Raw genomic sequence first — 25,287 nt, 5'->3', positions numbered from 1 at the left:
CCAAGTTTTAGTTACTTAACAATACGGTACTAAATAAATACACGACACAACAATTAAGATAGTAGGTACGAACCTCCAACATGAGTTTGAGTGTTGTGTTGCTGATGCCAGTTTACCACTTGATGGTAACTCAGCACGATTCCCCACAGGGCTTTACATAGTTCCACCAAGCAGACGATGAATTTGTCTTCTGGAACACTCTGTAACAAAGTTTAAGTCATTTCAACCAAGTCCTACTACTCTTTTAAAAGGCAAAGGATTAAAAATATAGTTAAAAATTGGCCAGGGATTCTTGATTGCGATAACACATTACTGAAGAAGTCTCTCCAAATCAGGAGTAATTGAAAACAAAACAAGACTGATATTTTTTACTGGAATAGGAAAATTTCAGGGAGTAGGTTGAAGAGGGAAAAATTGTTGTTACATTTTTCTTCCTACCACTTGGATAGTCATACAGCCCATGCAAAGTAGTAAAATAGTTAAGAAATTACCAAGGTTATTTATAACCATCACGACATTATCTAATAATAATTTCTTACACTATCACTTACAGTATTTAAAACCCTTCCAATAAAATAGTATAGCAATATTCGACAATAATTGTAAAATTTTTCCCTGGTTCTGATTTAATTTCTGAGAGAAAAGCCTTACTGTCTATCAGCAGATTGATTGTGTGAACCCAATGTTTACTTTCTAGTCCATCATTTTGCAAAAACTGACATACATCAATAGCTACGTTGACTTCCTCGTCACACATGTAAAAACAATACTATAGTGTAGTAGAGGACTAGTAAGAATTACCTTTATTTTTTTTCTTATTTTTGCTTTAAACAAAATGCTGAATCATGCTCGAAACACCCACACACTGGAGAAGCAAAGAAACAAAATGCTTCAAGCAAATCGTTGTGCAACATTTTGCTTCATGTGGAATGGTGCATCAGTGTGCGCCCAGCCTAGGTTGGGTTTTTACAAGCCGAAAGAAGTAAACAACATTCTGTCAAATTGAGCTGTTTGTCGGATTTATAAGGTATGTAACCTATTTATCATATTAAAATTTAATCTCAATCCTATATCAAAATTATCATCCAGTCACACCCAACCCTACAAATCACAAACTCTATCCTTACCTTGCACAGAGCTGCATACTGTTTCTTGCTGCTGTCTTGCTGTGTGTGCGCATGCACAACTTTGTATGCAGAGTTGTGCACAGCCGAAGTGAAGTGCATGTGCAGCTGATCCATAGCTATCTGTGTTTTGCCCAATAAAGCGTAAGCTGCCTGCAACTTGCTGTAGATGGACTCGTCAAAATTGTAACATACCTATAACAATAAGATTGTAGAATGAAAGTGAAAATATTACAGAAATATGATTTTGATGGGTGAAATATTGAAATTGAGAATATTTTTGTTATGCGTTGTACTATTACAAAAATTAGGTAGAGCTGAATATACTGTTAGTTATTTTTAAAAATGATCCAAAAGTATTTGGTTTCATTATAAGAGAAGCTTGAATCCCTCTGGTTTAGGCCTAAAATATCCTGTTAAACATCCCTTGTTATTAGTATATTAGGAGGTTAGTGGTTGAGTTACTCAAGTTTATCAACCATTGTTACTCATGTTTCAATAACTGTACATGTTAAAACACACCTAAGCACATTATGACAATTAATTAAGTAGGCTAAGTGTTTTGTTAAAGGGATTCTTGCAATTGCGAAACTTTTATTGCGAATCCACTGTAGGGTAAATAGTAAGTAGTAGGGACACATTTTCATTAAGGATAAAAACCTAAATTTTTCCCTCCACAGACTTCTTCAGATTAGTGAATTTTTTGTGTATCCAAAACTGTCTGAAACTCGCTTTTAACGTAAGTTAAGTTCATTCCATAGCCTAATAATTTTTCTCAAACAAACTATACTACAGTAGAGCTCCAATTGTCCAAACTACAACTATACAAATCACCGATTATTCGGATCGCTTAAAGAACAAATTTTAAAAACCTCAGTTATTTATAAACTTTAGTAATAAGAATAGATTTTAAAGAAGGCTACTTCAACCTAATAGCCATGGCCTGTGATCGTGGAAAATCCTGAACTTCTCCCGTAATCGAGCAGATATCAAACATCGTCTCTTGTGGTCACAAAACCCTTATCATTAACCTTCACAATGGTGTCAGAAGTGTGGATTTTTCGATTGCAAAATATTTGCAGATGCGTTCTATACAGTAACACTACGGCTCAATTTGTGTACTTGGTGCTCGATCACATGAGCTTGGCTTGATTCAGCTCAGCTCAGGAATCAAGGTGCTCGCACGACTCTACTAAACCACTCATATAACTTGTAGTGTTTTCTAGTTTTATTCGCTATTAGGTTGAAGTAGCCTACTTTCTATAAAACACCCCAAATTTCAATAATAAATAAAAATCCAATTACCTGAACTTTTTACTATCCGAATGTGGTACGGTGTTGCTTAACTGATTAGAAAAAGTTCTACTGTACTGCTATATCATTAATTGAGATGGAGAAACAAATCTGAGCACATTTTGACTTGACCCAAACATGAGTGAAGTATGAGTGTATAGAATTAAAGTAAGATGTCTTATGTAGCTTTATTGACTACGATCAGCTGTTTCTTTACTCAGTATCGTTTACTAAAAGCCTTATGATGAAGATCAGCTGACTTCTCAAGATCAAATACACAACTTTTAAGAATTCAATGTAATTTACGATTCTATTTGGCTACTGGTCTCACCCCGGACAACGCCTGGTCTAGCTGCTCCTCAGCCATGACGAGAGTGTCTTGCAGTTTGCCACTGAGCGCAGCCACACAGCTGAAGTGACGATACAAGGCCGTCGCACTCTGACACTCGACCAGCAGAGAGATGGCTCCAGCAAAGTCTCCAGCAGCCAGCATCTCCTGCATCCTACTCTCCGTCAGTTGCTGACAACACAACAACATCACTGGTACTGTATGTGTAATTTCTTGGTTTGAATTAAGTCTACTTCAAACCATCGTTCCTTTTGGAACGATGTAGATATCCCCTCCAAAAGGACCAACTGTAGCCAACTTTTTGTTAAAATAGAGTGTACGGTAGTTGAATGAGTCATACGCGGAGTGTGCTATAGTTAAGACTTTACTTCTAAATGGCGACCATAAGAATGTAGGTATTTTATTTTAAGCCAAGTATGAATGGAGATGATTATAAGATGAGTGGCACAATCTTGTAGTCTTGTTAGTGACAACTCTTGTTAGTGAATAGTTGTTAGGCGAACATATTCCTTAGACACAGCTGAGAATTACTAGCCAATAGAGCCAATATAATTATGACCAACAATAGTACAGTATCTTAGAACTAATTCATATAGAAAGTTAACCTATACTATACTTTTGTTAAACACTTTTGACTAAAAATAGTTATTTGTGTAACTAGTGGGCAAAGTGGCACTTTGCTGCACACGAGGGAAATGTCTACGCATGAGCCATAGGCGAAAGTGGAAAGTTTCTCTAGTGCAGCAAAGGCAGATTGCACTCTTGTTACACATATTATTTTTTCTACAGTTACTTTAAATCATATAAATAATTTGTCTTTCAAACACTGTACAACACGTTTTTAGGTAAGGTTAAATCCAAACATTGAACGAAATGGGAAACGCTAAACCAGCTGATCGTAGTCATAATATCTTTAAGTGTTGCCAACTTTTTTTCAAGCGTACTGAGCCGTGACATGTCCACCAAGCGTCCCACCAATGTCACGCCTCAGTGTTTTTTGTATAGTGTGAGTACTGGCTTTGCGCCGGAACTCAGTCGGTTTGGGTCGGGCAGCAATCCTGCAACCCAGAGTCAATGTCCGCCTTCTGTCACATTTTCACCAGAAGGCCGGCGATTGTCGATTTGTCAAGACTTGGTTATCTTCGATGAATATCAGTGTTCATCCTTCAATGTCACTGTTAATTTTGTTCTTCTGTTCATCGTCTACTCAAGTCATGTAGTTAGTGTTTTGCCAGTCGTCAGATGAGTAAGTTGTTTGATTATTTTGATTTGTTTAGGTTAGAAAGTTTCTGAATTAGTTTTGGCCTTCAGCCACATGTTGTGCAGACTTTGAGTGGGTTTTGGCTAGTGAAAGACAAGTATTAAGCACCTTCTGTGCATTGGTATTACTTTTAATTACCAATTACTTGTTTTTCAAGGCGCTAGACCCATTTCTGAGGCTGGAATTGAACAGAGTTTTGTTGGGCCTTTGGCCAAGCTTTGTGTGGTCAAACCACAAGTTTTTCTGGTTAGTTTAGTAGTTTTTGTTGTTGCCAAGTTTTCAAAGCTTTCCCCGAGGCTCTAGGCCAGATATTACCCAAGAAAACTCACTTTGAAACTCTCTTTTGTGTGGGCTATGGTCCGTTTGTTCTGTGTCCCTGTTAATTTATTATTAGGCCTAAGGCCTAGTTTGTGCTCAATTTTGTTTTGTTATTGTGGCCTACAGCTTATTTAATGTAAATTTTGTCCCTTTGTCCCCTGTAATAGTGTTTTTTTGTTATTTGTATTGTAGGCCATGTCACTCAGCCTAATTTTTTTTAGTTAAGTAATGGCGCCTCCTGGGGGCCAAGCTCGGTCATAATTAGTTAGTATTAGTGCTCTTACTTGTCCCCTGCAATTTTCATTAAGTTTGGATAATAAATGACCGAGTTATTTAAGTTTTAGTTTAGCGCATTTCTGTTTGCTGAGTGACCGTAGGTAACTGACCCCCTACCTAGCCTCAGGCTAGTTGGTAGGCATGGGTTTGTCTTTTAAAAGCTGCGGGCACCTGTGCCACAGCTTTTAAAAGCAATTTGAGCAAATTTGGTTGGTAATAACCGGAGTTATTACCGGTTTTACCCAAAAATGCACCTCCAGCCAAAGAATTTTTAAAATTTTGTGAGAACTGTTTTTTGAAGTGTTTATTGTAGTATTTATATAATTGTTTTGTGTTTGATTAATGTGTTTTACCCTTCTGGACCAGATAATTCATATTTTTTATTGTTAACTCCAATCTTTATAAAATTTTACTGTCAGAATGTGTTGTTAAAGTTAGTAATATTTAAAAGTCTATTTATTGTTATGTTTTTAAAGCTTTATTTATCTGAATTAATTTTGTCTAGTCATTTTTCTCTTTATAACTCTTAAAGACTGTTTTAAATAAAGGAAAGCCTATTAAAAGAAAAATATTTTTAATAAAAATCTCATTTGTAATAGTTTTGGTTAGTGAACGAGTGGTGCGGAAATTGTTTATGGAATTTTTCTTGAAAAGCTTGGTAGGCCTAATGTTCTCAAGTTTATATGGACTTTTATTAGTTAGGCCTGGAATGTGTTCAAAGGGTCCCGGATGGGAGGCTTGGATTTGCTGCTGTCCTCGGAGAGGGTCGCCCGGGGGGGACACTCCATCTTCCACCTCCTGGGTCTGCCAATGGCCCAGTTTCTCCGGAGACCATTAAGCTACTCATCGTCACCCACCACCACCGCCTGCCACCAGCAAGGATAATAGTTGTGCCACGCAATACGCAAGTTATACTTTGAAATTACGAACATTTTAAAAAAAACTTTATATTTGAAGGGGGCCCCGCAAAATGATTGATTCTTCGTTATTTATTTTTATAGTATTGTTATTTATTTAATTGTTAATTTTTTCAAAGTTTAAAGTATATTTACAGTTACCATCTTTAATTATTTCTTGTTAGGCCTAATTTGTTACTGGTACCAGTTTGTAATTCAGAAGGGTAAATTTTTTGAAAGATTTTTAAATGAATTCTTTGGATGGCTGACATTGTTGATTATTGTTATTTGTTGAATTTTGGAATTAATATAGGCTTTGTTGACAACTGTTTGTTTTTTGATATTCACCCACGGCCTTTCATTTTGTTAGGGATGTGGGGCGGCCACTCGCACTGTCACTATGGGGGGCATGCTTCCAATAGTTGTTCGTCTGGGGGCGGTGCGAGGGGTCGGCTCAGATGGTAGCAGAGCGTGGTTTCTTGTGCTCTATCCACGAAGGGCGGTGGTTGGATTTGATTTTTGGGTGATGCTGGTCTGGCAGTCTTAGGAATTTTTTGAAGAAATGTTGTCGTGTTGGGGTAAGCACACTGTTGTTGTAGTTTTTTATTAGGAGCTCGCCCTTGGCCGAGTCACCGGGTGGAATCTGGTTAATGACTTGCATCCTTTGGGAGCAAGAGTGTCAAAAGCATGGCCAAACCCAAAATTGAAACTGTGTGTGTGTGTTTACCTCATCACACAAATGTTAGGTGTTGTTGTTTAGTGTATGTATGTTGTGTGTATGTCGTGAGTGTAAGTCCGTGTTTTTGTTTTGGTGGCTTAGGCGGTGTGTATGGGCAGGTTCTTCTGTTTGGGACCTCATCTGACTGTAGGCATTTCAGTCCAGAGCCTTTAGTTAGTTAATTTTGTGAATTGTTCGTTGTAAAATTTTTGTGTGTGTTTTGAAGGTAAGCCGACTGACTGAGAGCAAAATGGGTTTGTTTGCTCCACTGCCCAATCCCATTGCTGGGGTTTTGAGCGACATTCGCCCAGTTGATGGTTTAGAGGTGGAACCTTTGTTAGAGTTTTTGGGAAAGGTGTTGCACCTGAAGGAGTTCCCAGGCATGGAGGACTCAGTAGTGTTGGAACTGCTGGTTCCACTCTGCCTGAGACCTCTTGGTGACAAATTGTTAGATTGTTTGAAACGGGGAGTAAATTTTGACAATTTTCACAGTGAAGTGCTTGAGCTCTTTGTCCCCTTCAGGGTCATGGAGAGATTGAAGGTTGAGAGAGTGTTTCGACCTCAAAAATTGGATGAAACTCTCAGTCAGTATGTGGGTGACATTTGTGGCGTGTGGCGTGTCCTACGGCTGGACATCCCTGAACCCCAACTGGTGGACATTGTCTTGCAGGGATTGAAGCCTGAGGAGCGGTCCAGACTGATTTTTGCTCCAAAGCCTTCTTCTTTTGCAGACCTGGATAGGTTGGTCATCCTTTCACGGAGCGTTCAAGACGCTGATTGTCAAAGGGAGCACGTTGCGGGGCATCTTCCCCGGACTGGTCCCCATCCCGCTGTAGCATCCGTGTGTCGAGGTCCTGAAACACCGCAGAGACAGAGGCGTCCTATTGTTTGCTTTGGCTGTGGTCTAACAGGTCACTTGAGACGAGAGTGTCGTCAGAGGGTTAATCTTGGGACTTTGTCCAAAAACCTAAGTAGCTCACAAGGGGAAAGTTTGCCTAAACCGCCCTGTGAGAAAGCTGTTTTGGAGAAAGTCAGCAGGAATTTGGTTTCTGTGAGTACTGCCCCTTCTGGGAGTGCTGGTTTTGGGGAGCCTCTGTCGCGGGGAATGAGGGAGCTTGCATGCATGGGAGTGAAAGCGGCGCGCTCAACTTGCCCCCGACTCAACATCTTCTTAGGTAAAACGGTGCAGAAGGCCCTTGTGGATTCTGGGTCAGCCCGTTGTCTCATTTCCCTTTCCCTGTTTGAAAATCTAAAATCTTCTGGGCTAATCAAGCAAGTTGAGCGAAGTACCCACATCTGCTGGACTGCCTCGAAATCCCCACTTCCAATCATCTATGAAGCCCGTTTGAAATTCAAGATTGAACATTTTTCTTGGGTGTGGAGTTTTTGGGTAGCCAAGGACCTTTGCATTCCTGTCATTTTGGGAGCGGATTTCATCAAGCATTGTGGCCTGATTTTGGATTTAGGCAGAGGCCAGTGCTTCTTTCGTTTCGCAAGACGGGTGCTCATTCCTTTCGCAGATGAAATTGTGGATGGTGCAGCTGTGGTAGAGCCTGAGACACCCAGCAAACCAAAGGTTGATCCATTAGGGCATCTGACTCCTGGCGAGGCTGAAGCAATCAGAACATTGTGTTCTCGTTTTCCTGAGGTGCTAACGCCAAAGCTTGGAGTCGCCAATCTTTTGGAGTACGAAATCCGTTTGACTGACACCCGTCCAGTTCGTTCCCATCCTTACAAGCTTGCTCCACCCAAAATGGAAACACTCCGTGGAATCATCAATGAGCTTCTTGAAAATGGGGTAATTGAGCCTTCTTGCTCAAGTTACGCAAGTCCAGCTTTTCTAGTTCCAAAGCCAAATGGCAAGTCTCGAATGGTTCTAGATTATCGCAAGTTGAATGCTCAGATTGAAATTGACTCTGTCCCTCTCCCTGATTTGCACTCGGCGTTCGATTGGTTCGGTAAGGCCAAGTATTTTTCCGTCTTTGATTTGAACCAGGCTTACCATCAGATTCCCTTGAAACCTGAATCTCGACCTCTCACTGCCTTCTGCGTTCCGTGGAACTTGTACCAGTTCACACGTGTTCCCATGGGCCTAGCTGTGGGGGCCCAGACCCTCACCAGACTTCTGGACTCCATCTTTCATGACGTCAAGTTCAAATTTGTGTTCAACTATCTTGACGATCTTTTGGTGTACAGTGAGAGCTTTGAAGACCATCTGGTTCATCTTGAGGAAGTCATGAATAGGTTGCTTAGGGCTGGCCTTACCGTAAATCCGGAGAAAGTTAGTTTTGCTCAGGCTGAGATTTCTTTCCTAGGTCATCTAGTATCTTCTCGAGGTGTCTGTATCGATCCGGCTAGAACCCAGGGTATCAGGGATTTTCCTCCTCCCCGAGATGTCAAAGGCATTGCCCGTTTCATTGGCATGGTGGGTTTCTACCGGCGCTTCATCCCCAATGTGGCTGAGTTGGCGGCTCCTCTCAATGAGCTTCGGAAGAAGGGCGCCAAGTTTGTTTGGGGTGAAGCACAACAGATGTCTTTTGTTCTTCTGAAAGAAGCTATCATGCAACCTCCAGTTTTGGCGATGCCAGATTTCAGTCGAAAGTTTGTTTTGCAAACCGATGCTTCCTCCGTCGCAATTGCGGCTGTGTTGTCTCAAGAGGTAGATGGTGTTAGGCAGCCAATTGCGTATGCCTCACGCACTTTGAACCCATGCGAAAAGAAAAGCTCTTCTGTGTATGAGTTAGAGTGTTTGGCTGTCGTGTTTGGAGTGAACAAGTTCAGACGTTTTTTGGAACATAAAGAGTTTTTGCTGGAAACCGACAACCAAGCGCTCTCGTGGCTCCTTGCACATCCTCGCCAGCTTGGGAAAATTGGTCGTTGGGTTGTCCAGATATCTTCCCTCAAATTCCAAGTGCAACATGTTCGAGGCACGCAGAATGTGATTGCTGACACTTTATCAAGGATGTATCATTCACCTGACGACCAACCTTCTGATCAGGAGGAGCACACAGGGTGTGCCGTGCTCCTGGAGTTTCCCCTTGCCTTCTCTGAGTTCATCCCACATCAGCTAAAAGATCCCGAGCTGGCTAAGATCATTGGTGAGCTTCAAAATGGGGGAGCCTACCCCCCATATTTTCTGTCCCAGGGTGCCCTTTGTTGTCGAGACCGACAGCGAGGTAAACCTAAGGTTGTGCTGCCTAGTCTTCTTGTACCCATGGTCTTTGCGTACTTTCACTCTTCCCCTGTGGGTGGGCACTTAGGGATTCACAAGACCATTGCGAAGGTTAGGGACATGTTCATCTGGAAGGGTATGGACAGGGACATTGCGGCACGAGTACGTTCTTGTCAAACATGCTCGCTAAGCAAGCCTGCTCAGAATACCAAGTATGGGTTGTTGTCATCTGAGGTGGCGGAGAGACCTTTGGAGAAGGTTTTCATAGACTATGTGGGGCCTCTCCCACGTAGCAAGTCAGGAAACAAATTCTTGCTTGTTTGTGTGGATGCCTTCTCCAAGTTTTGTTGGCTTTTTCCTTTGAGGAACGCCACTGCACAGCTCACCGTGCAGGCACTTCGTACCCATTTGTTCCAACACTTTGGAATACCCGCCACCATTGTTTCCGACAACGGAACTCAGTTTGTTTCTCACCTTTTCAAAAGAATGTGCTTTGGGCACGGTATCCGCCATGTGACCACTTCCCCTTACTATCCACAGCCTTCCCATGCTGAGAGGTTCAACAGAAATCTTCGATCCGCTCTCATAGCTTTTCATGCTGACAAGCAGACCACCTGGGATCAGGAACTTCCTTGGATTCAATTTGCTTTCAATACTGCACACCATGAGAGTCACAAGGCGGTCCCTTTCGAGCTGTTGTTGGGCTATCCACCCAATAATCCTTTGGCAAATGTGTGGAAAATTGGCGACCTTCTGCCACCCCCTGGTGCTGCCAATGTCAAGGCAACTTGGCAGGCGGCTAGGAGGAACTTGATCCGAGCTAGGGAGTTGGTCCGGAGGAAGCACAATCGAGGTCGGTTGGACAATCCTTTCCAGGTGGGGGATTTGGTTTTCTGTAAGGCTCATCCGGTCAGTTCGGCCGTGGACAAGAGAGCCGCTAAGTTGTCTCATCGGTGGTCAGGTCCCCACCGCATCTTGAAGTTCTTGACTCCTGTCTCCGTGCGGCTTGGAAATCCGCAGACTGGAGAAGTTTTCCGGAGGGCTCACATTTCTCATCTGAAGCCTTTCCGGGGAACAATTCCGTAGGTCATCTTTCATTACTCTTGTGTCTGAGTGGGAAGTGCACTGGGCCAGAGAGCTTGATCACCTCTTCTGTCCCTTGTGCGCTGCTGAAGATTTTTCCCTAGTAAATTTTCCAGCACTGGCCAGTGCAAACCCTGGGGGTGAGTAGTCCCTCCAGTTGAAAGACTTTTTGGCGTTCCCCACTTCAGACACTTGAGTTGATCTGTTGGTGTTGAGATCTTCTAGAATTGGGAGAGGTTATTTTTTCTTTTTTTTTGGAGAGGAAGTCCTCCTTTGGGGGGGGAGGTTGAGCCGTGACATGTCCACCAAGCGTCCCACCAATGTCACGCCTCAGTGTTTTTTGTATAGTGTGAGTACTGGCTTTGCGCCGGAACTCAGTCGGTTTGGGTCGGGCAGCAATCCTGCAACCCAGAGTCAATGTCCGCCTTCTGTCACATTTTCACCAGAAGGCCGGCGATTGTCGATTTGTCAAGACTTGGTTATCTTCGATGAATATCAGTGTTCATCCTTCAATGTCACTGTTAATTTTGTTCTTCTGTTCATCGTCTACTCAAGTCATGTAGTTAGTGTTTTGCCAGTCGTCAGATGAGTAAGTTGTTTGATTATTTTGATTTGTTTAGGTTAGAAAGTTTCTGAATTAGTTTTGGCCTTCAGCCACATGTTGTGCAGACTTTGAGTGGGTTTTGGCTAGTGAAAGACAAGTATTAAGCACCTTCTGTGCATTGGTATTACTTTTAATTACCAATTACTTGTTTTTCAAGGCGCTAGACCCATTTCTGAGGCTGGAATTGAACAGAGTTTTGTTGGGCCTTTGGCCAAGCTTTGTGTGGTCAAACCACAAGTTTTTCTGGTTAGTTTAGTAGTTTTTGTTGTTGCCAAGTTTTCAAAGCTTTCCCCGAGGCTCTAGGCCAGATATTACCCAAGAAAACTCACTTTGAAACTCTCTTTTGTGTGGGCTATGGTCCGTTTGTTCTGTGTCCCTGTTAATTTATTATTAGGCCTAAGGCCTAGTTTGTGCTCAATTTTGTTTTGTTATTGTGGCCTACAGCTTATTTAATGTAAATTTTGTCCCTTTGTCCCCTGTAATAGTGTTTTTTTGTTATTTGTATTGTAGGCCATGTCACTCAGCCTAATTTTTTTTAGTTAAGTAATGGCGCCTCCTGGGGGCCAAGCTCGGTCATAATTAGTTAGTATTAGTGCTCTTACTTGTCCCCTGCAATTTTCATTAAGTTTGGATAATAAATGACCGAGTTATTTAAGTTTTAGTTTAGCGCATTTCTGTTTGCTGAGTGACCGTAGGTAACTGACCCCCTACCTAGCCTCAGGCTAGTTGGTAGGCATGGGTTTGTCTTTTAAAAGCTGCGGGCACCTGTGCCACAGCTTTTAAAAGCAATTTGAGCAAATTTGGTTGGTAATAACCGGAGTTATTACCGGTTTTACCCAAAAATGCACCTCCAGCCAAAGAATTTTTAAAATTTTGTGAGAACTGTTTTTTGAAGTGTTTATTGTAGTATTTATATAATTGTTTTGTGTTTGATTAATGTGTTTTACCCTTCTGGACCAGATAATTCATATTTTTTATTGTTAACTCCAATCTTTATAAAATTTTACTGTCAGAATGTGTTGTTAAAGTTAGTAATATTTAAAAGTCTATTTATTGTTATGTTTTTAAAGCTTTATTTATCTGAATTAATTTTGTCTAGTCATTTTTCTCTTTATAACTCTTAAAGACTGTTTTAAATAAAGGAAAGCCTATTAAAAGAAAAATATTTTTAATAAAAATCTCATTTGTAATAGTTTTGGTTAGTGAACGAGTGGTGCGGAAATTGTTTATGGAATTTTTCTTGAAAAGCTTGGTAGGCCTAATGTTCTCAAGTTTATATGGACTTTTATTAGTTAGGCCTGGAATGTGTTCAAAGGGTCCCGGATGGGAGGCTTGGATTTGCTGCTGTCCTCGGAGAGGGTCGCCCGGGGGGGACACTCCATCTTCCACCTCCTGGGTCTGCCAATGGCCCAGTTTCTCCGGGGACCATTAAGCTACTCATCGTCACCCACCACCACCGCCTGCCACCAGCAAGGATAATAGTTGTGCCACGCAATACGCAAGTTATACTTTGAAATTACGAACATTTTAAAAAAAACTTTATATTTGAAGGGGGCCCCGCAAAATGATTGATTCTTCGTTATTTATTTTTATAGTATTGTTATTTATTTAATTGTTAATTTTTTCAAAGTTTAAAGTATATTTACAGTTACCATCTTTAATTATTTCTTGTTAGGCCTAATTTGTTACTGGTACCAGTTTGTAATTCAGAAGGGTAAATTTTTTGAAAGATTTTTAAATGAATTCTTTGGATGGCTGACATTGTTGATTATTGTTATTTGTTGAATTTTGGAATTAATATAGGCTTTGTTGACAACTGTTTGTTTTTTGATATTCACCCACGGCCTTTCATTTTGTTAGGGATGTGGGGCGGCCACTCGCACTGTCACTATGGGGGGCATGCTTCCAATAGTTGTTCGTCTGGGGGCGGTGCGAGGGGTCGGCTCAGTACATCCGTGTACGCTTGCACATAATCCGTTATGTGCATAATAAAAGAACGCTGTTTTGTGTTGTTAGGTTGGAATACTGGTGTGCCCCAAAATAAAAACTGTGCGCCAAAGTAAGGCTTTCAAGTCAAGTCAAGTCAACTCATCTTTCTTCACAATATGCACACACAGTACATGAGAATAGTGTCAAATGAAAAACTTAATACAGTACTAAAAAACTTTAAAATCCTTAAACAAGTATGTATATATTGGTTTGTGAAAAAGGTAATTTTTTAACTTATTCTTAAATTTATTGATGTTATTTTCAGTTTTTAACGTATTTGGAAGTCTATGTAAGAACTTTGATCCAATATATGAAGGTTTTTATTCATAAAATGCTAATCTATGGTAAGTGGATATGACGGTATTGTCTGTACTATAATCTGTGAAAGGAAGCCCACTTTGTGGGTGGCTGTAGGAAAAATATATTTTGATGGTTTTATTTTCACACTAAAGTGTAAACTACTTTGCTGCACCTCGTAATAAATTTAAGGTTTTTTTATTAGATTAGAAAAAAAATTATTAATAATTAATATCAATATAGGCCTATAGATTATAGCAGTTACTTTGTTAAAAAATAAATTGATCAGCAAGGAAGAGAATTTGTATATACCTGCAGTTCTTAATATGTACTACTTACTATTGTTTTGATGGAATTCAAAGATCTAAGAAGATCCTGGATAATAGTTCGCTTCCGATAGTTTGCCAGGATACCTAAGCTTGCGGTTGTGAAATGCTTCCGAGCTATTTCTAGATCCTGCCTACCACGCTGCACGACTTCCAGAGTCTCTCCAACCAACGACTGCACCTCTACGATCCTTTAACAGTAAACCAAAACATCATACAGTAAAAAATATCATACCAAAGCACATAAAACGTCATACCATCTCTATCGAAATGTAAAATCATAAATGAAAGGAAATTATACTATGAGAGTGTCTTTTGGTTTATAAGGGTTTCATAAATTAAAAAATATCCCACCATTAAACAGAATTGGTCTACTTCTAAATTATGTGGCATTTTGGTTTCATTAACCAAAATACATAAACTTCACACATGTGGTCAAATGGAGCTACCAGGCAACTTCATTTTGAATTAACTGCAACACATTGTGATCTACTGCTGTTTGGTTCTGAAGGTTAAGTTAAGAGTTGGTTCAGAATGTGCAGACGGAATGCTATGCGGTACAGCTACAATCAACATTTCTTTAATAGAATAATAAATGGCATAATAGGCCCAATTTGATGTAATTTTTATTTATTTATTTTTATTAGCCTGTTTAATAGAAATTATAATAGAAATTTAAAAAAAAATTAGAAATTGACAATTAATTTTTACACAAAAAAATTTGGAATCCCAGCTCCATCATCAAATTCTCTCGCTGACCGCCATTTCTTTCATGTTCGCCTCAAACACATACTGGTTGCCCTTAAAACAGCACAAATTGTTCTTGATCTTATCCAACTTTACTTAACTTGATATAATTCTATTGCTTTTACATGATTTACATTATTCTGTGCCAAGGGTGGCTACTTTCTATTCCAGCTGGAATATGGAAACTTGACTCTTTATCCTACATGTACCAGAAAGTAAGATTATTTATTTGTGTCTAGCTTTTCTTTCCAGACTCTGATAAGTTACATGTTAGTTACGGCCCCCAGAGGTAAGCAGCACTCTTTATTAAATATTACAAATTTATAAACTGGAATGAAAATGCAGTAGGACTATTTCTTTGGCTGTTTGATATTGATTAAAATTAGCTATGGTAACATTAATTTCAGTTGAGTTTGAGACCAGTGATCAAAACAAATCTTTTAAGACTTCAAAATTCACCAAAATAACACAATTTTGGCATACAAATAAAGAGCGTATAACCTAGCCAATAGCTTGTTATGAAAGTCTGCATATCCAAAGCTTGATCCCATACTACCGTTGAGTTTTGACTTAATTACAAAAGTGAAATATTACCTCGGAATATGTTACTTATGAGACTAGTAATGATATACAGTAGACTACCTTAAGCGTGAAACTGTTGAAGATATTTACTTTAGGCCTAAATTGTCTTTAAATGTCCTACCGGTTAAATTCTTGTTCACATGCTGACTGTTTTTCAAGTATTAACTGAAGGACCTGATTTGATACAACAACTTGTTGTTTTTTGAGTTGAGCCAAGTCCTTTTCCAGTACTTCACTAAACAGTTCATCTGGAAGTTTCTGAAACAAAATTCAGATTAGTAATCCATCCATACCCATGCAATATGCTGAGATTTTTTTGTAACTGGAGTCCCTGGGGAATTGTTCACCTATCTTCATGATTTTAGTGTCATCGGCTGCTAAGCGTAATGTTATTTCTGCCCGTAATCCACAAATATTATCCAAAAGGTAAGGATTAAAACTGCTTCAAAGTTGTTTGATGGTCTTAAAATATTAGCTATAAGATTCCTTGGAGCCTAGATGTTCTAGCTTTTAAATAAATATAAAAAAAAGCAAAGGAAATTTCTAATCTCACAGTCTACCTACTACCTACTACCTACAGTCTAGCCTACCTACTAGATTTTCAAATTAAAATCACTCTGGTGTTTAAACAAATATTCTGAGATGGTAAATATAACTCTTCAGCGGCTGTTTGAAATTAAGTACCTAAATAGCATTGCTCTTATATCGGGGAAATCCAAGATGGCCATTAGCTTCCATGGACTCCCTTTAAGAACAATTAAAAACTATAAAGAACATTTCTAATATCACGGTTTACTATATATTTAAATTCAAATCACTTTGGTATTTGAAAAAAATATTTTTTGACGATAGATAACTCTTCAGCAGCTGTTTAAAACTATCGAAGATGGCCGCTAGCCTCTAAGGACTCTTAAGAAAGGATTTAAGACTTAAAGTCAATAAATAAAATTAAAATAATTAACTGTTCATCACAGTTTATCAGATACCCTAATGTTTAAAACAAGCATCTTTTTTATACTTTTAAACAACATAAATTTGGGTGAAAGGTTGTTGAGTGCCTGAGTGTTAGTACACTTTTAAGAATCCATTTGTTCCATTGTAATTTTAATGGGGGAGCCAGCTGGTCTAGTAGTTAGAGCGAGGGACTTTTGTCCCAAAGGTCCCAGGTTTAAATCCCTCCAAATCACCAATGGATTTTATCCAAGTGATAATGCTGCAACCACCCAGTCTAACCTGAAGTAATGTGAAAAACAATCTCGGGCTCATGCCTAGCGTCCAAGGACAAAAAAAAGTAGGCTAATTTGTGTAATGTCTGAAGGTTTACCTTAAGTTCAAACAAAGAAGAATCAAATTCATTTTCTTGGAAATACTCTGGTTGAATTGTCTCCAAGATTTCACTGTCTGATGGTGCATTCTTGTTATCTTCAAGTGTTACAGTAGGTTTATCTTCTGTTGCATCAGGTTTGCTATGGTTTGTTTCAAATGATCTTGCAACTATTGGGACTTTACCAGGATTGCTCTGAAAAAAGTACCTAGTTATAACTTACAACATCTTGCTCAGAGATTAACTAAGATTCCAAATATGTAACAACTTACAATACTTAGTAATAGCCTACTGGTTGTACAGTTACCTGATGAATTGGGGTAAATGTTGACGCATTTACATTTTATTTAATGGGTTTCTAATAAACATTTCTAAGCATGTTGGATCCAATTTCAAATTGGAAAATCCAATTCCAGTTTGTTTTTTGTTGCGATAAGTTACCCCCTGAGTGTCCTAAACAAAATCAAAGTTTATTAATTTTATTAAGTTTTTATTTCAATTAATTAATGCATAATGCAATGGTCCCAATGCAAATTTATGGTCCAGTCTTATAAACCACAAGCTGGCCCGACAGACAACGTCCTGTCCTAATGTGGTTTTATGTCAAATGCTCGTTCATTTCCAAGATGAGCTCGTTCGCATGGCTCCATCACGTCCTGGTTGAAGTTTGTTCGCCACGCTCACTCACCTTTAGGTTGGAGCTCGTTCGCTGCACTCACTCACCTTTTAGTTGCAAATAATTAGCTGTTGTCATAAATTAAAAAAAATAATAGTGCTGCACCCTGTTGGTAAACCTATTAACTTTTTAATGCTATTGAACACCATAGAATCAAATTGTTTAGTTGAACCAGCTGTTAAGATTCTTTAATTCCATTTAAATATGAGTACTCATAACGTTAACATGGGAAACTCCAGAGCCACTGGGGCGGAGCCCTTTTGACGGATCTGCACCAAACTTCACACAAACCATCCTTGAATAATGTTTAATAATGCCTGAAAGTTTCATTACAATCTGTCGAGCAGTTTCGGAGTCCATAAAGGACAAACAAACAAACATACATATTGGATTTTATATATGAATGAATAAATGTTTATTTATTTCCACATAATATATACAGAAAACAATGACACACTTTTAATACCGTATATAGCCTAGATGAACTAATGAGCTAGAAATGTTTACACTAGGCCTAGATTTTAACTAGGAGTATGTATGGTGAAGTGATCAGATGTTGGCCATAAAAAGTTGTATCAGTTCATCAATCAATAAGTTTAATTAGACTTGGGCCTTACAACTAACATAGGTAACTTAGATGTGGTTTGCATGCAGCTAATTAGACTAGGCATAGCTAAATGTAAGGTCTACAGTCGGAGTGAATTAAAAAAATATATTATATACATACTTGCTTGGAAATAAATTCAAAAATCTTGTGTTTGATATCATCCATAACGATTCTTCAAAACAGGACTAGCCTATGTAAGTTAACTTACTTAACCAAATATTTTGACAACACACATGAAAAGCGAATAGGGAGGCAATACTAGAAGAAATCAAAACTATATATTTTGTAAATGTTAAACATAAATTCAGATTACGATGCATATACACGGACCATCTAGGGTAGATTAATTTAATTGCTAAAAATCGTTTTCTACTATTCACAGTTGTCATACAAAGTAGGAGTTGAAGTTTGACAAGACAATTTTGACAGACAACGAACAGACAGCACAGCAATGTAAAAAAGGATCGGACAAAAGAGTCACAGCGGTTTAAAATTAGATACTAAGCAACAGGATTGTACATCGAAGAGGCACAGATTTTGCACACATTCCATACGTTAGTCGTGTGCTTAATTTGCTATTGATTGATACTAGCATAGACTAACCAACAGAAAATAAGTATGTTTTATCTATGATACCAGCAATGTAGCATTAATAAATAGGGCCCCTGGACCTGTTATTAAGTATGAATTTATTCTGAAAATGAAAAATATATTCAAAAACACTTGACTAAGCCTACGTGTGTATGTGTAGACTTAATGCGTTTTGTGTGTGTCTTTTATATATTTATACTATTTGAATTGGCTATATATCCTGCATTATTGAGTAAACATAATCAATCACGGTCTAATCAATGATATGTAGTACATGTATCTATCTAGAAGAGATAATTCATTCAATTCATGTAAATGTTATTTCTTTGGTTTAATCATAAACATAAAAGTAAATTGAGTTTTAAATCTTTCCTGCTAATTCTTGAAATTGAAACAATAATTAATTGTCAACAAAAATCACCAACATATTATAGTATGAGACTCTGATACACTCAGATATGAAATTAGTTTTATGTTTGTCAGCCTGCAAATTCCTATTCCTCGTCCTCCTCCATCTCATTTTTCTTTCTTCTTTTCTCTCTCTCCAAACTCCTCCAATTCTCCCTGATCGCCCTCGACTCGGAGTTTCCTGTAGTTATTTTACAATATTTATTAAATTATCAAAAATTATAAAATGACTGTTGCAATTTCCGTGAGCTCAGAGAAGGGCGTGAAGGATTTAGATGCGTATCTAAGTGAACGCAGCTACATTCAAGGGTGAGCTGAGAATATAATAACCTAACCTCCACGTGGACGTATTTAGGTTATATAGCCTACTATAATAGCCCAAAAGTGGATAAAATTTTGTAAGAATTGTGTCGGGTGTGTTGTTATATTAAACTGGGTTCAAAAAAAGTAATCATACAGTGAACAGTGTTACGCTATCTTTCACAAATCTTAAATTAGGTATAGGCCTCTATTTAAAATAAAATATGGTCACCGTTCCTCTGTATGACTCAATTTGTTTTGTGTTTTGAAGGTGGAACTCAACCCCTATTTTTAGGACCCTATGCCTAATTATGTGGTACCCTAAAGTTTGAAAGGGTCTTTAAGTAAAATCTTTAAGTAAAACATTTTTTGAGGGGCGGAAAGATTGCAAATTTTGAAAATAAGTTAGGCTATACAAAGCTACGGTACTTTGTAAAGCAAATGACAGCCGGTCTATGTGTAAGATTACATAAATTGCATGCCTCGGTCCGTGGCAATGATTGTGGTGTCAAATATATGCGACGCTTGGTAGCGAACGTGTTAATAAAGACACAAATCTTGATCGAAGCAACAATCATCAAAGTTTACAAGAGGCCTAGCTTTAATCCCGAGAATATTGATGATTTCATCTGAATTAGGCCTAGGCTACCCTTTGAATTCAAGCGGCTACAATTTCCTTTGCGTTTTGCTTTCGAAATCACAATTGTAAGGCTCAAGTGTAGTCCCTGTTTACCGCCGGTTAAAAAATGCATGCTTTTCACTCGGACAGCTGTATGTTACGTGCTCACGTGGTGGTAGATACACCTAAAAACTTCTATATATATACCTACAGGCTTACACCTAACGAAAAAAAAAAACATTGTTTATCCACTGGCAAATTAAGTAAAATACCGTTTTCTATTTGTGTTTTTGGTATACATTTTTATTATTTAAATCCTAAAGAACAAATTACCATTTAAAACTAGGGTGGTCTGCCGTTATACTGTAGACGCATAAATGTGAAGCTTTATTTAAAGATTGTCAATGGTTAAAGCAGCTAACAACCTACAATATGTTCCCTTTCAACAGATTCACCGTTCGTTTGCCCGATATTATTTTCTAAATAATGACAAATTTATCTGATGTTTTTTAATTTAGTTAAGAATAAGAATTGATAAAAGGTTATTAGACATATGTATTTGACATTTCGCTTAAACGGTCAAGAGCTTCTTTCTTCTTTGCCCAAGATCCATGTCTGTTAATGGACATCAATCGGTCTAGTGAAAATGGTGGATCCAGAAGCAGGCCTTCAAATGTCTTAACTCTTGATAGGCCTACGTAGGACAAACCTAAGCCATATTCTGAAAATCCAATGTCCACATTTGCATTATTGGTGCGACGACCAATATTATGACGTGGCCTTTGAGGCATGCTCAAAACAAATATAGCAAAACTGTTACTTCCATTGATAAACTGTTACATTCCAACTTTAACCTAGGATGAAAGTAAACATTGAAATGTAAACAAAACAGTTACAAACAAATAACATATTATGTTTATCTTATTTGAATGAAACGAGATAATCCCTTATGTCATAAACCCAATATAATTTTTCTTTCAATTTACATTAAAATAACAAGCGAAATTGCGTGACCCGTAAAATAAAATCCAGAAGGAAATTTGCAAATATTTTTTACCATAAACATTGTGCTCAGTATTCTTTAGCTGTTGGCCAAATTTCATATCAATTGGTCAAGCCATTACATTCTGATGCACTTTCAAAGAAAGCTCAATAATAGTTGTTAGCGCAGCAGCAATAGTAACTGCTAGTAAATTAATAAAACTAATAACAATACCGTACTTCACAAAAACATATTCAATTTTTAATACTGTTGATATGTGTGGTCCCAACCTTATAGGCTACAAATCCAAAATTCAAGGTTTCTTCCACTTTTATTCTAAATAAAATATTCAAGAAAAAAACTAAGGATGAAATAAAGAAAAAGCTTTATCGCGGGTTCTCTGCAGAACTGTGCCCCTCATATGGTTTGTGAGCGTTTCAGGGAATCAAACTTGTCTTTCTAGTCACAAGTCTAGCAACACACCCATTATAAGCAACACCTTATTATACTAGTCTAAGTAGGCCTACCTGAAAAATCTCACCATTTTGCTATCTGCGGTTGAATGATTTATAACTTTTAGACATTTTGCATAGACCTATGAGATTCCTTTTTTTCCGATTTTCGCAAGCGAGCTCTTGAATGAACATAGCCCATGGGCTCATTGGTTTCTTGAAGTTTTTGCAGATTTTATCATTAAAAGGTTGCTTTTCTCTTCAGTTTATTTAACATATTATTAAGTTATGAGTTGTTGGTTGTAAAAATTTTCCTTAACTTGCCTATTTTTAAATTTTAGATACCAACCAACCAATGCTGATGTTGCTGTTTTTGAGGCGTTTTCCAAGGCTCCAACTTCTTCTACCCCTCATGCTCTAAGATGGTACAATCACATCAAATCCTTTACTGCAGATGAAAAGAAGAAGTTTACCGGTGATAAGAAAATCCCAACAACATTAGGTGCTGGAGCTGCATCTGCACCAGCCGCTGCCAAGCCCGCCGCGAAAGCTGATGATGATGACGATGTCGATCTTTTTGGCTCAGATGACGAAGAGGTAAATATATATCACTAATTATTTCATCTGATAGGTAGTAGGCCTAGCCTATAGCATGTTTGATTTTTGGATCATGATGATAGGTGATAATTTAAGTTGGCTATCAAATTAACAAATAAAATGTTCTTTTTCGTCATATTTTACATTGGTTACAGTATTTTTCAATAGATTTTAATGATTTTAATAGGCCTGTACACTGGGAACTCACACCGAATTATATATTCGGATTCAGTAACTTATGATTATTTCTTAACCTTTTACATGCTGCTCATAAGTCAATATTTTATTTTCATATTAATTATTTAATAATCACTACTTTTACTGTACACATAGAAACATAATTTGTCTAGATTACAGGCTCAACGTTTTTCCCCCTTGCCTACTTTGTTGGCCTTTATACAGGAGTGTACAGAATACTTTAACACTTAAAACGTGAGAGGTCCTAACTCAAACTCATATGTTTTTGGTCTGGGAATCGAATCCGTTCCTCTTGCATCAAAGTATGAAACCCTAACCACTGGGCTAACAACACACCAAAATGTATTTTAAAGTTTAAATGTATCAGAACTGTCTAGCATTAAACAAACAACTTATCTTAGTGTAGCAGTGGGGATAGCGCCAGAGTCTAGGCCTACACACAATATGTCTTAAGCTGCTTAAGCCTAAGTACCATGCTTTTTCTACAATACTTGCCGTGAAGTGTTAAAAACTAAATGGTGGAAAGCTGGTTTTATGTGATAGAACTCACTTAAGACGTGTATTTTCCCAAAAGTCCCCGTTTCTCCATTCTCGGCTTCAACATTCCTGCCCATCCCCCCCCCCCCCAAACCAAAAGCACAGTGGTCTGAAACATTATTGGCTATATATTCAAATTCTATGTACGCTATCTTGTTGCAATTTCTTTAGAATTGTTAAGTTTCAATATCTTTTCCTGTATCCTTCAAGAACCTGTTAAATTTGTTCAAAAGAACGTTGGTTACTGGAACTGGCTATTGCAATATAAATAAATATTCATATACAAATATAAACTCACTAACTCAGTAAGTAGTGTTCACTATCGATTAGAAATGTTCATATTGAATGATTTTGGTCACCACAGTTTTCACGGGGTGAAATGTTTCCAAACAAAGTCGCCTTCACTAATAATACATATTCTTATTAGAATACAACACAAATGTTCTTAAAATCAAAGTAGCATACAGGGTGAATAAAAAGTCAAGACCCCACCTCTCTAATATTATTCTATTCTAAGTAAATATACAGAGGTATCCTTTTGGTGGTTGTGCGATCTACGCAGGAAGTTTCATTTTATGATTTTGAAATTTTTAAATGTCCCCTGAAAAGGGGGGATTTTGGGGGCAACTTAAAAATTTTAAATGTAAACCCCCTTCAAGTGACACCTCATTTTAAAGTGTTTACAAAAAACTTAAAGAATGGCAAAAACCAGAGTTTGCTATTTCATCTCTATCCAAAATGTTAGTCTGTCAAATGTTATGGAAAATCAATGGTAATATTGGTTCAAAATTGTAATATTGGCTACCATTTTGGACATATTGCACGACCACCAAAAAGATAGCTCTGTATATTTACTTAGAAAAATATTAGAAGGGGGGTCTTGACTTTTTATTCACTCAGTATAATTACTATATTACATCTCAATAGTAGACTCTATTGTTCACTGCATACATAACATGATAACTAACCCCAATGCCCGCGTGGGATAAAGTCTCCTGACAGTATACTGCGCTGACTTGATATTAAATCTACCATTACAAAACTGGCCCTTTATCAAATTAGACTTCAAGATCATCCAGTAATGGAGTCACCTGGAAGGTACTCAGGGGGAGGAAGCACTGAGGCGCCTGTCACGTACTTCCTTTTTAATTTAAAATGAGCCTGGGTAAAATTTTCTCCATGTGGACATTCTAGGGTGGTAATACATCTCTTTTTTGTCCTGTGGCCACTCCAATCCCAATGTTGAATTTTGATCTAGACGTTTAGTGACCTCCAGACGTGTCTGTCCTCCACCATTTCTACTTGTCCTAGTCCCCACACGTCCTCAACCATTTGGTCATCTTACATTAATCTTTTACTTCCCTGTGAGCGACCCCCTTCTTTCTAATCGTTATTATCGCTTTTGTTCAGGACGCAGAGGCAGCAAAGCTGAGAGAAGAGAGGCTGAAGGCATATTCAGAGAAGAAGTCCAAGAAACCTGCACTCATTGCCAAGTCCAGCATCGTCCTGGATGTCAAGCCTTGGGACGACGAGACCGACATGAAGGAGATGGAAGCTAAAGTCAGAACCATCGTGAAGGAGGGCCTTGTTTGGGGAGCATGTAAGTAGTTGTCAACGGACTAAAACTCATTGTTTTAGGATAATCAAAGTGACTATTCAAACGTCAAAATGAACGTTCAAACGTCAAACGTTCCAGTTCCGGTTCCAGTATTGCAAAATAATGCAAAGGAAACAGTTACCTCTAGAAGCCATTTTGAATTACTTACTCACTCACATTAAATTTCGGCAAAGATGGAGGTTCCTTTTAAATTTTGCTATTTTGAGTGTTAAAAGAATTTATTTCTTAAAAAGAAAAAGGCGAGCATATTCTGTTAAGGATTAAACGTTCTAGAACAGTCGATGGAGCATGGAAGCCATTTCTGCTATCGAAAGTAATTTTTGAAATGTTCCAAAAAAATTGGCTAGGTTAGTAAAGAACAGTTTCATTTCAGACCAAATGGAATTTTGAAATGTTACAGCAAGTTTGGCTAGGTTAGGTTAGTTTAGAACACTTTCATTTCAATCCATATATAGTTGCGGGTAACTTAGATAACGTGAAGTTGATTCCATCCATTTCGGCCAATGAGGTTTAGAGGTATACTACCGTTCCTAATACTAGGTTTTCTTTGTGTGCAATCTGTTCTCAAACAGTTATAAAAGTAACTGGATTAGGAACGTAATGTGGCGTCATTTGGATCAGACGTGCGCGGTAGCGGCCCACGTCTGACATACGAATAGCCTCTGCCTATTTTAATTTTGTCTTTAATTTTTCTTGTTAGTGTTTGAGGAAATGATAGTCAACTTTACTGATGAAACAGCTGGTCTTACATCAGTAACAAGGCTACACTGATCGTTTCACTCCATTCTACACTCTCCTTGCGTTCATATTATTATTTAGCTTGAAATATGCACTCAAGTTTGTGTCGCTGTCTCAAAGAGTTTATGATTGATAGAATGGAAAGGATTTATTTCCTGAGGATTTTAAATATTTAAAAATATATATATCTAGGTATCGGCCTATTCACTTTAAGATACATCTTTGTTGAAATTCATTTAAAGAAAGGATGAGGAATTTGCAGTTTAAGAAAGTGGTTTATTTAATATTTGGTTCTGCCAGTACACAATATTTGCATTTTATTTTCTGTATTCCTGTCAGTTTAGAGTGATTATTATTTTGATCTATCTTTCCAGCAAAACTTGTTCCGGTTGGTTACGGTATTAAGAAACTCCAAATCATGTGTGTCGTTGAAGATGACAAAGTTTCTGTTGATGAGCTGACAGAAGATATCACCAACTTCGAAGACTTCGTACAATCCGTTGATATTGCTGCGTTTAACAAGATCTAATTAAAAATGTTTGTTTTTGAAAGACTGTCCATTTAATAAAACCTTTGAACCCAATTAAACTACAGGGTCAGAACTA

The 25,287-nt window shown here is 38.1% G+C and overlaps 2 protein-coding genes across 2 annotated transcripts in view; one reads left to right on the top strand and one right to left on the bottom strand.

Annotated features, from left to right (window-relative positions):
• The window catches only part of LOC128988547 (syndetin-like), a 30,217-nt gene extending 12,174 nt beyond the window's left edge, over positions 1-18,043 (bottom strand). The window contains exons 1-7 of the mRNA XM_054409932.1: positions 17,763-18,043; positions 16,360-16,554; positions 15,157-15,293; positions 13,720-13,897; positions 2,749-2,937; positions 1,128-1,319; positions 74-200 (exon numbers count right to left, since the gene is read on the bottom strand). Of these exons, the coding sequence (XP_054265907.1) occupies positions 74-200; positions 1,128-1,319; positions 2,749-2,937; positions 13,720-13,897; positions 15,157-15,293; positions 16,360-16,554; positions 17,763-17,807 (1,063 nt within the window). The 5' untranslated portion in view covers positions 17,808-18,043. The remainder of the gene's footprint in view (positions 1-73; positions 201-1,127; positions 1,320-2,748; positions 2,938-13,719; positions 13,898-15,156; positions 15,294-16,359; positions 16,555-17,762) is intronic.
• Positions 18,044-18,779: 736 nt separating this feature from the next.
• LOC128989590 (elongation factor 1-beta'-like) lies at positions 18,780-25,233 on the top strand. Its single transcript, XM_054411508.1, has 4 exons — positions 18,780-18,950; positions 21,336-21,591; positions 23,737-23,926; positions 25,057-25,233. Exons 1-4 carry the CDS (start codon positions 18,868-18,870, stop codon positions 25,209-25,211), a joined length of 684 nt encoding a protein of 227 aa, XP_054267483.1. The 5' UTR covers positions 18,780-18,867; the 3' UTR covers positions 25,212-25,233.
• Positions 25,234-25,287: the final 54 nt, after the last annotated feature.

Source organism: Macrosteles quadrilineatus, unplaced genomic scaffold (genome assembly GCF_028750875.1).
Source record: "Macrosteles quadrilineatus isolate MER2022 unplaced genomic scaffold, UCM_ALF_1.0 Scaffold_3__2_contigs__length_128488019, whole genome shotgun sequence".
Lineage (NCBI taxonomy): Eukaryota > Metazoa > Arthropoda > Insecta > Hemiptera > Cicadellidae > Macrosteles > Macrosteles quadrilineatus.
Note: the sequence above shows the minus strand (reverse complement) of the source record. Positions and strands in the feature narration are given on the sequence as shown.

Coding starts and splice junctions, on each gene's coding strand:
- LOC128989590 (XM_054411508.1), top strand. CDS start 18,868: ATGACTGTTGCAATTTCCGTGAGCTCAGAGAAGGGCGTGAAGGATTTA. Junction 18,951..21,335: donor GAACGCAGCTACATTCAAGG/GTGAGCTGAGAA, acceptor TTTAAATTTTAG/ATACCAACCAACCAATGCTG. Junction 23,927..25,056: donor GGGCCTTGTTTGGGGAGCAT/GTAAGTAGTTGT, acceptor CTATCTTTCCAG/CAAAACTTGTTCCGGTTGGT.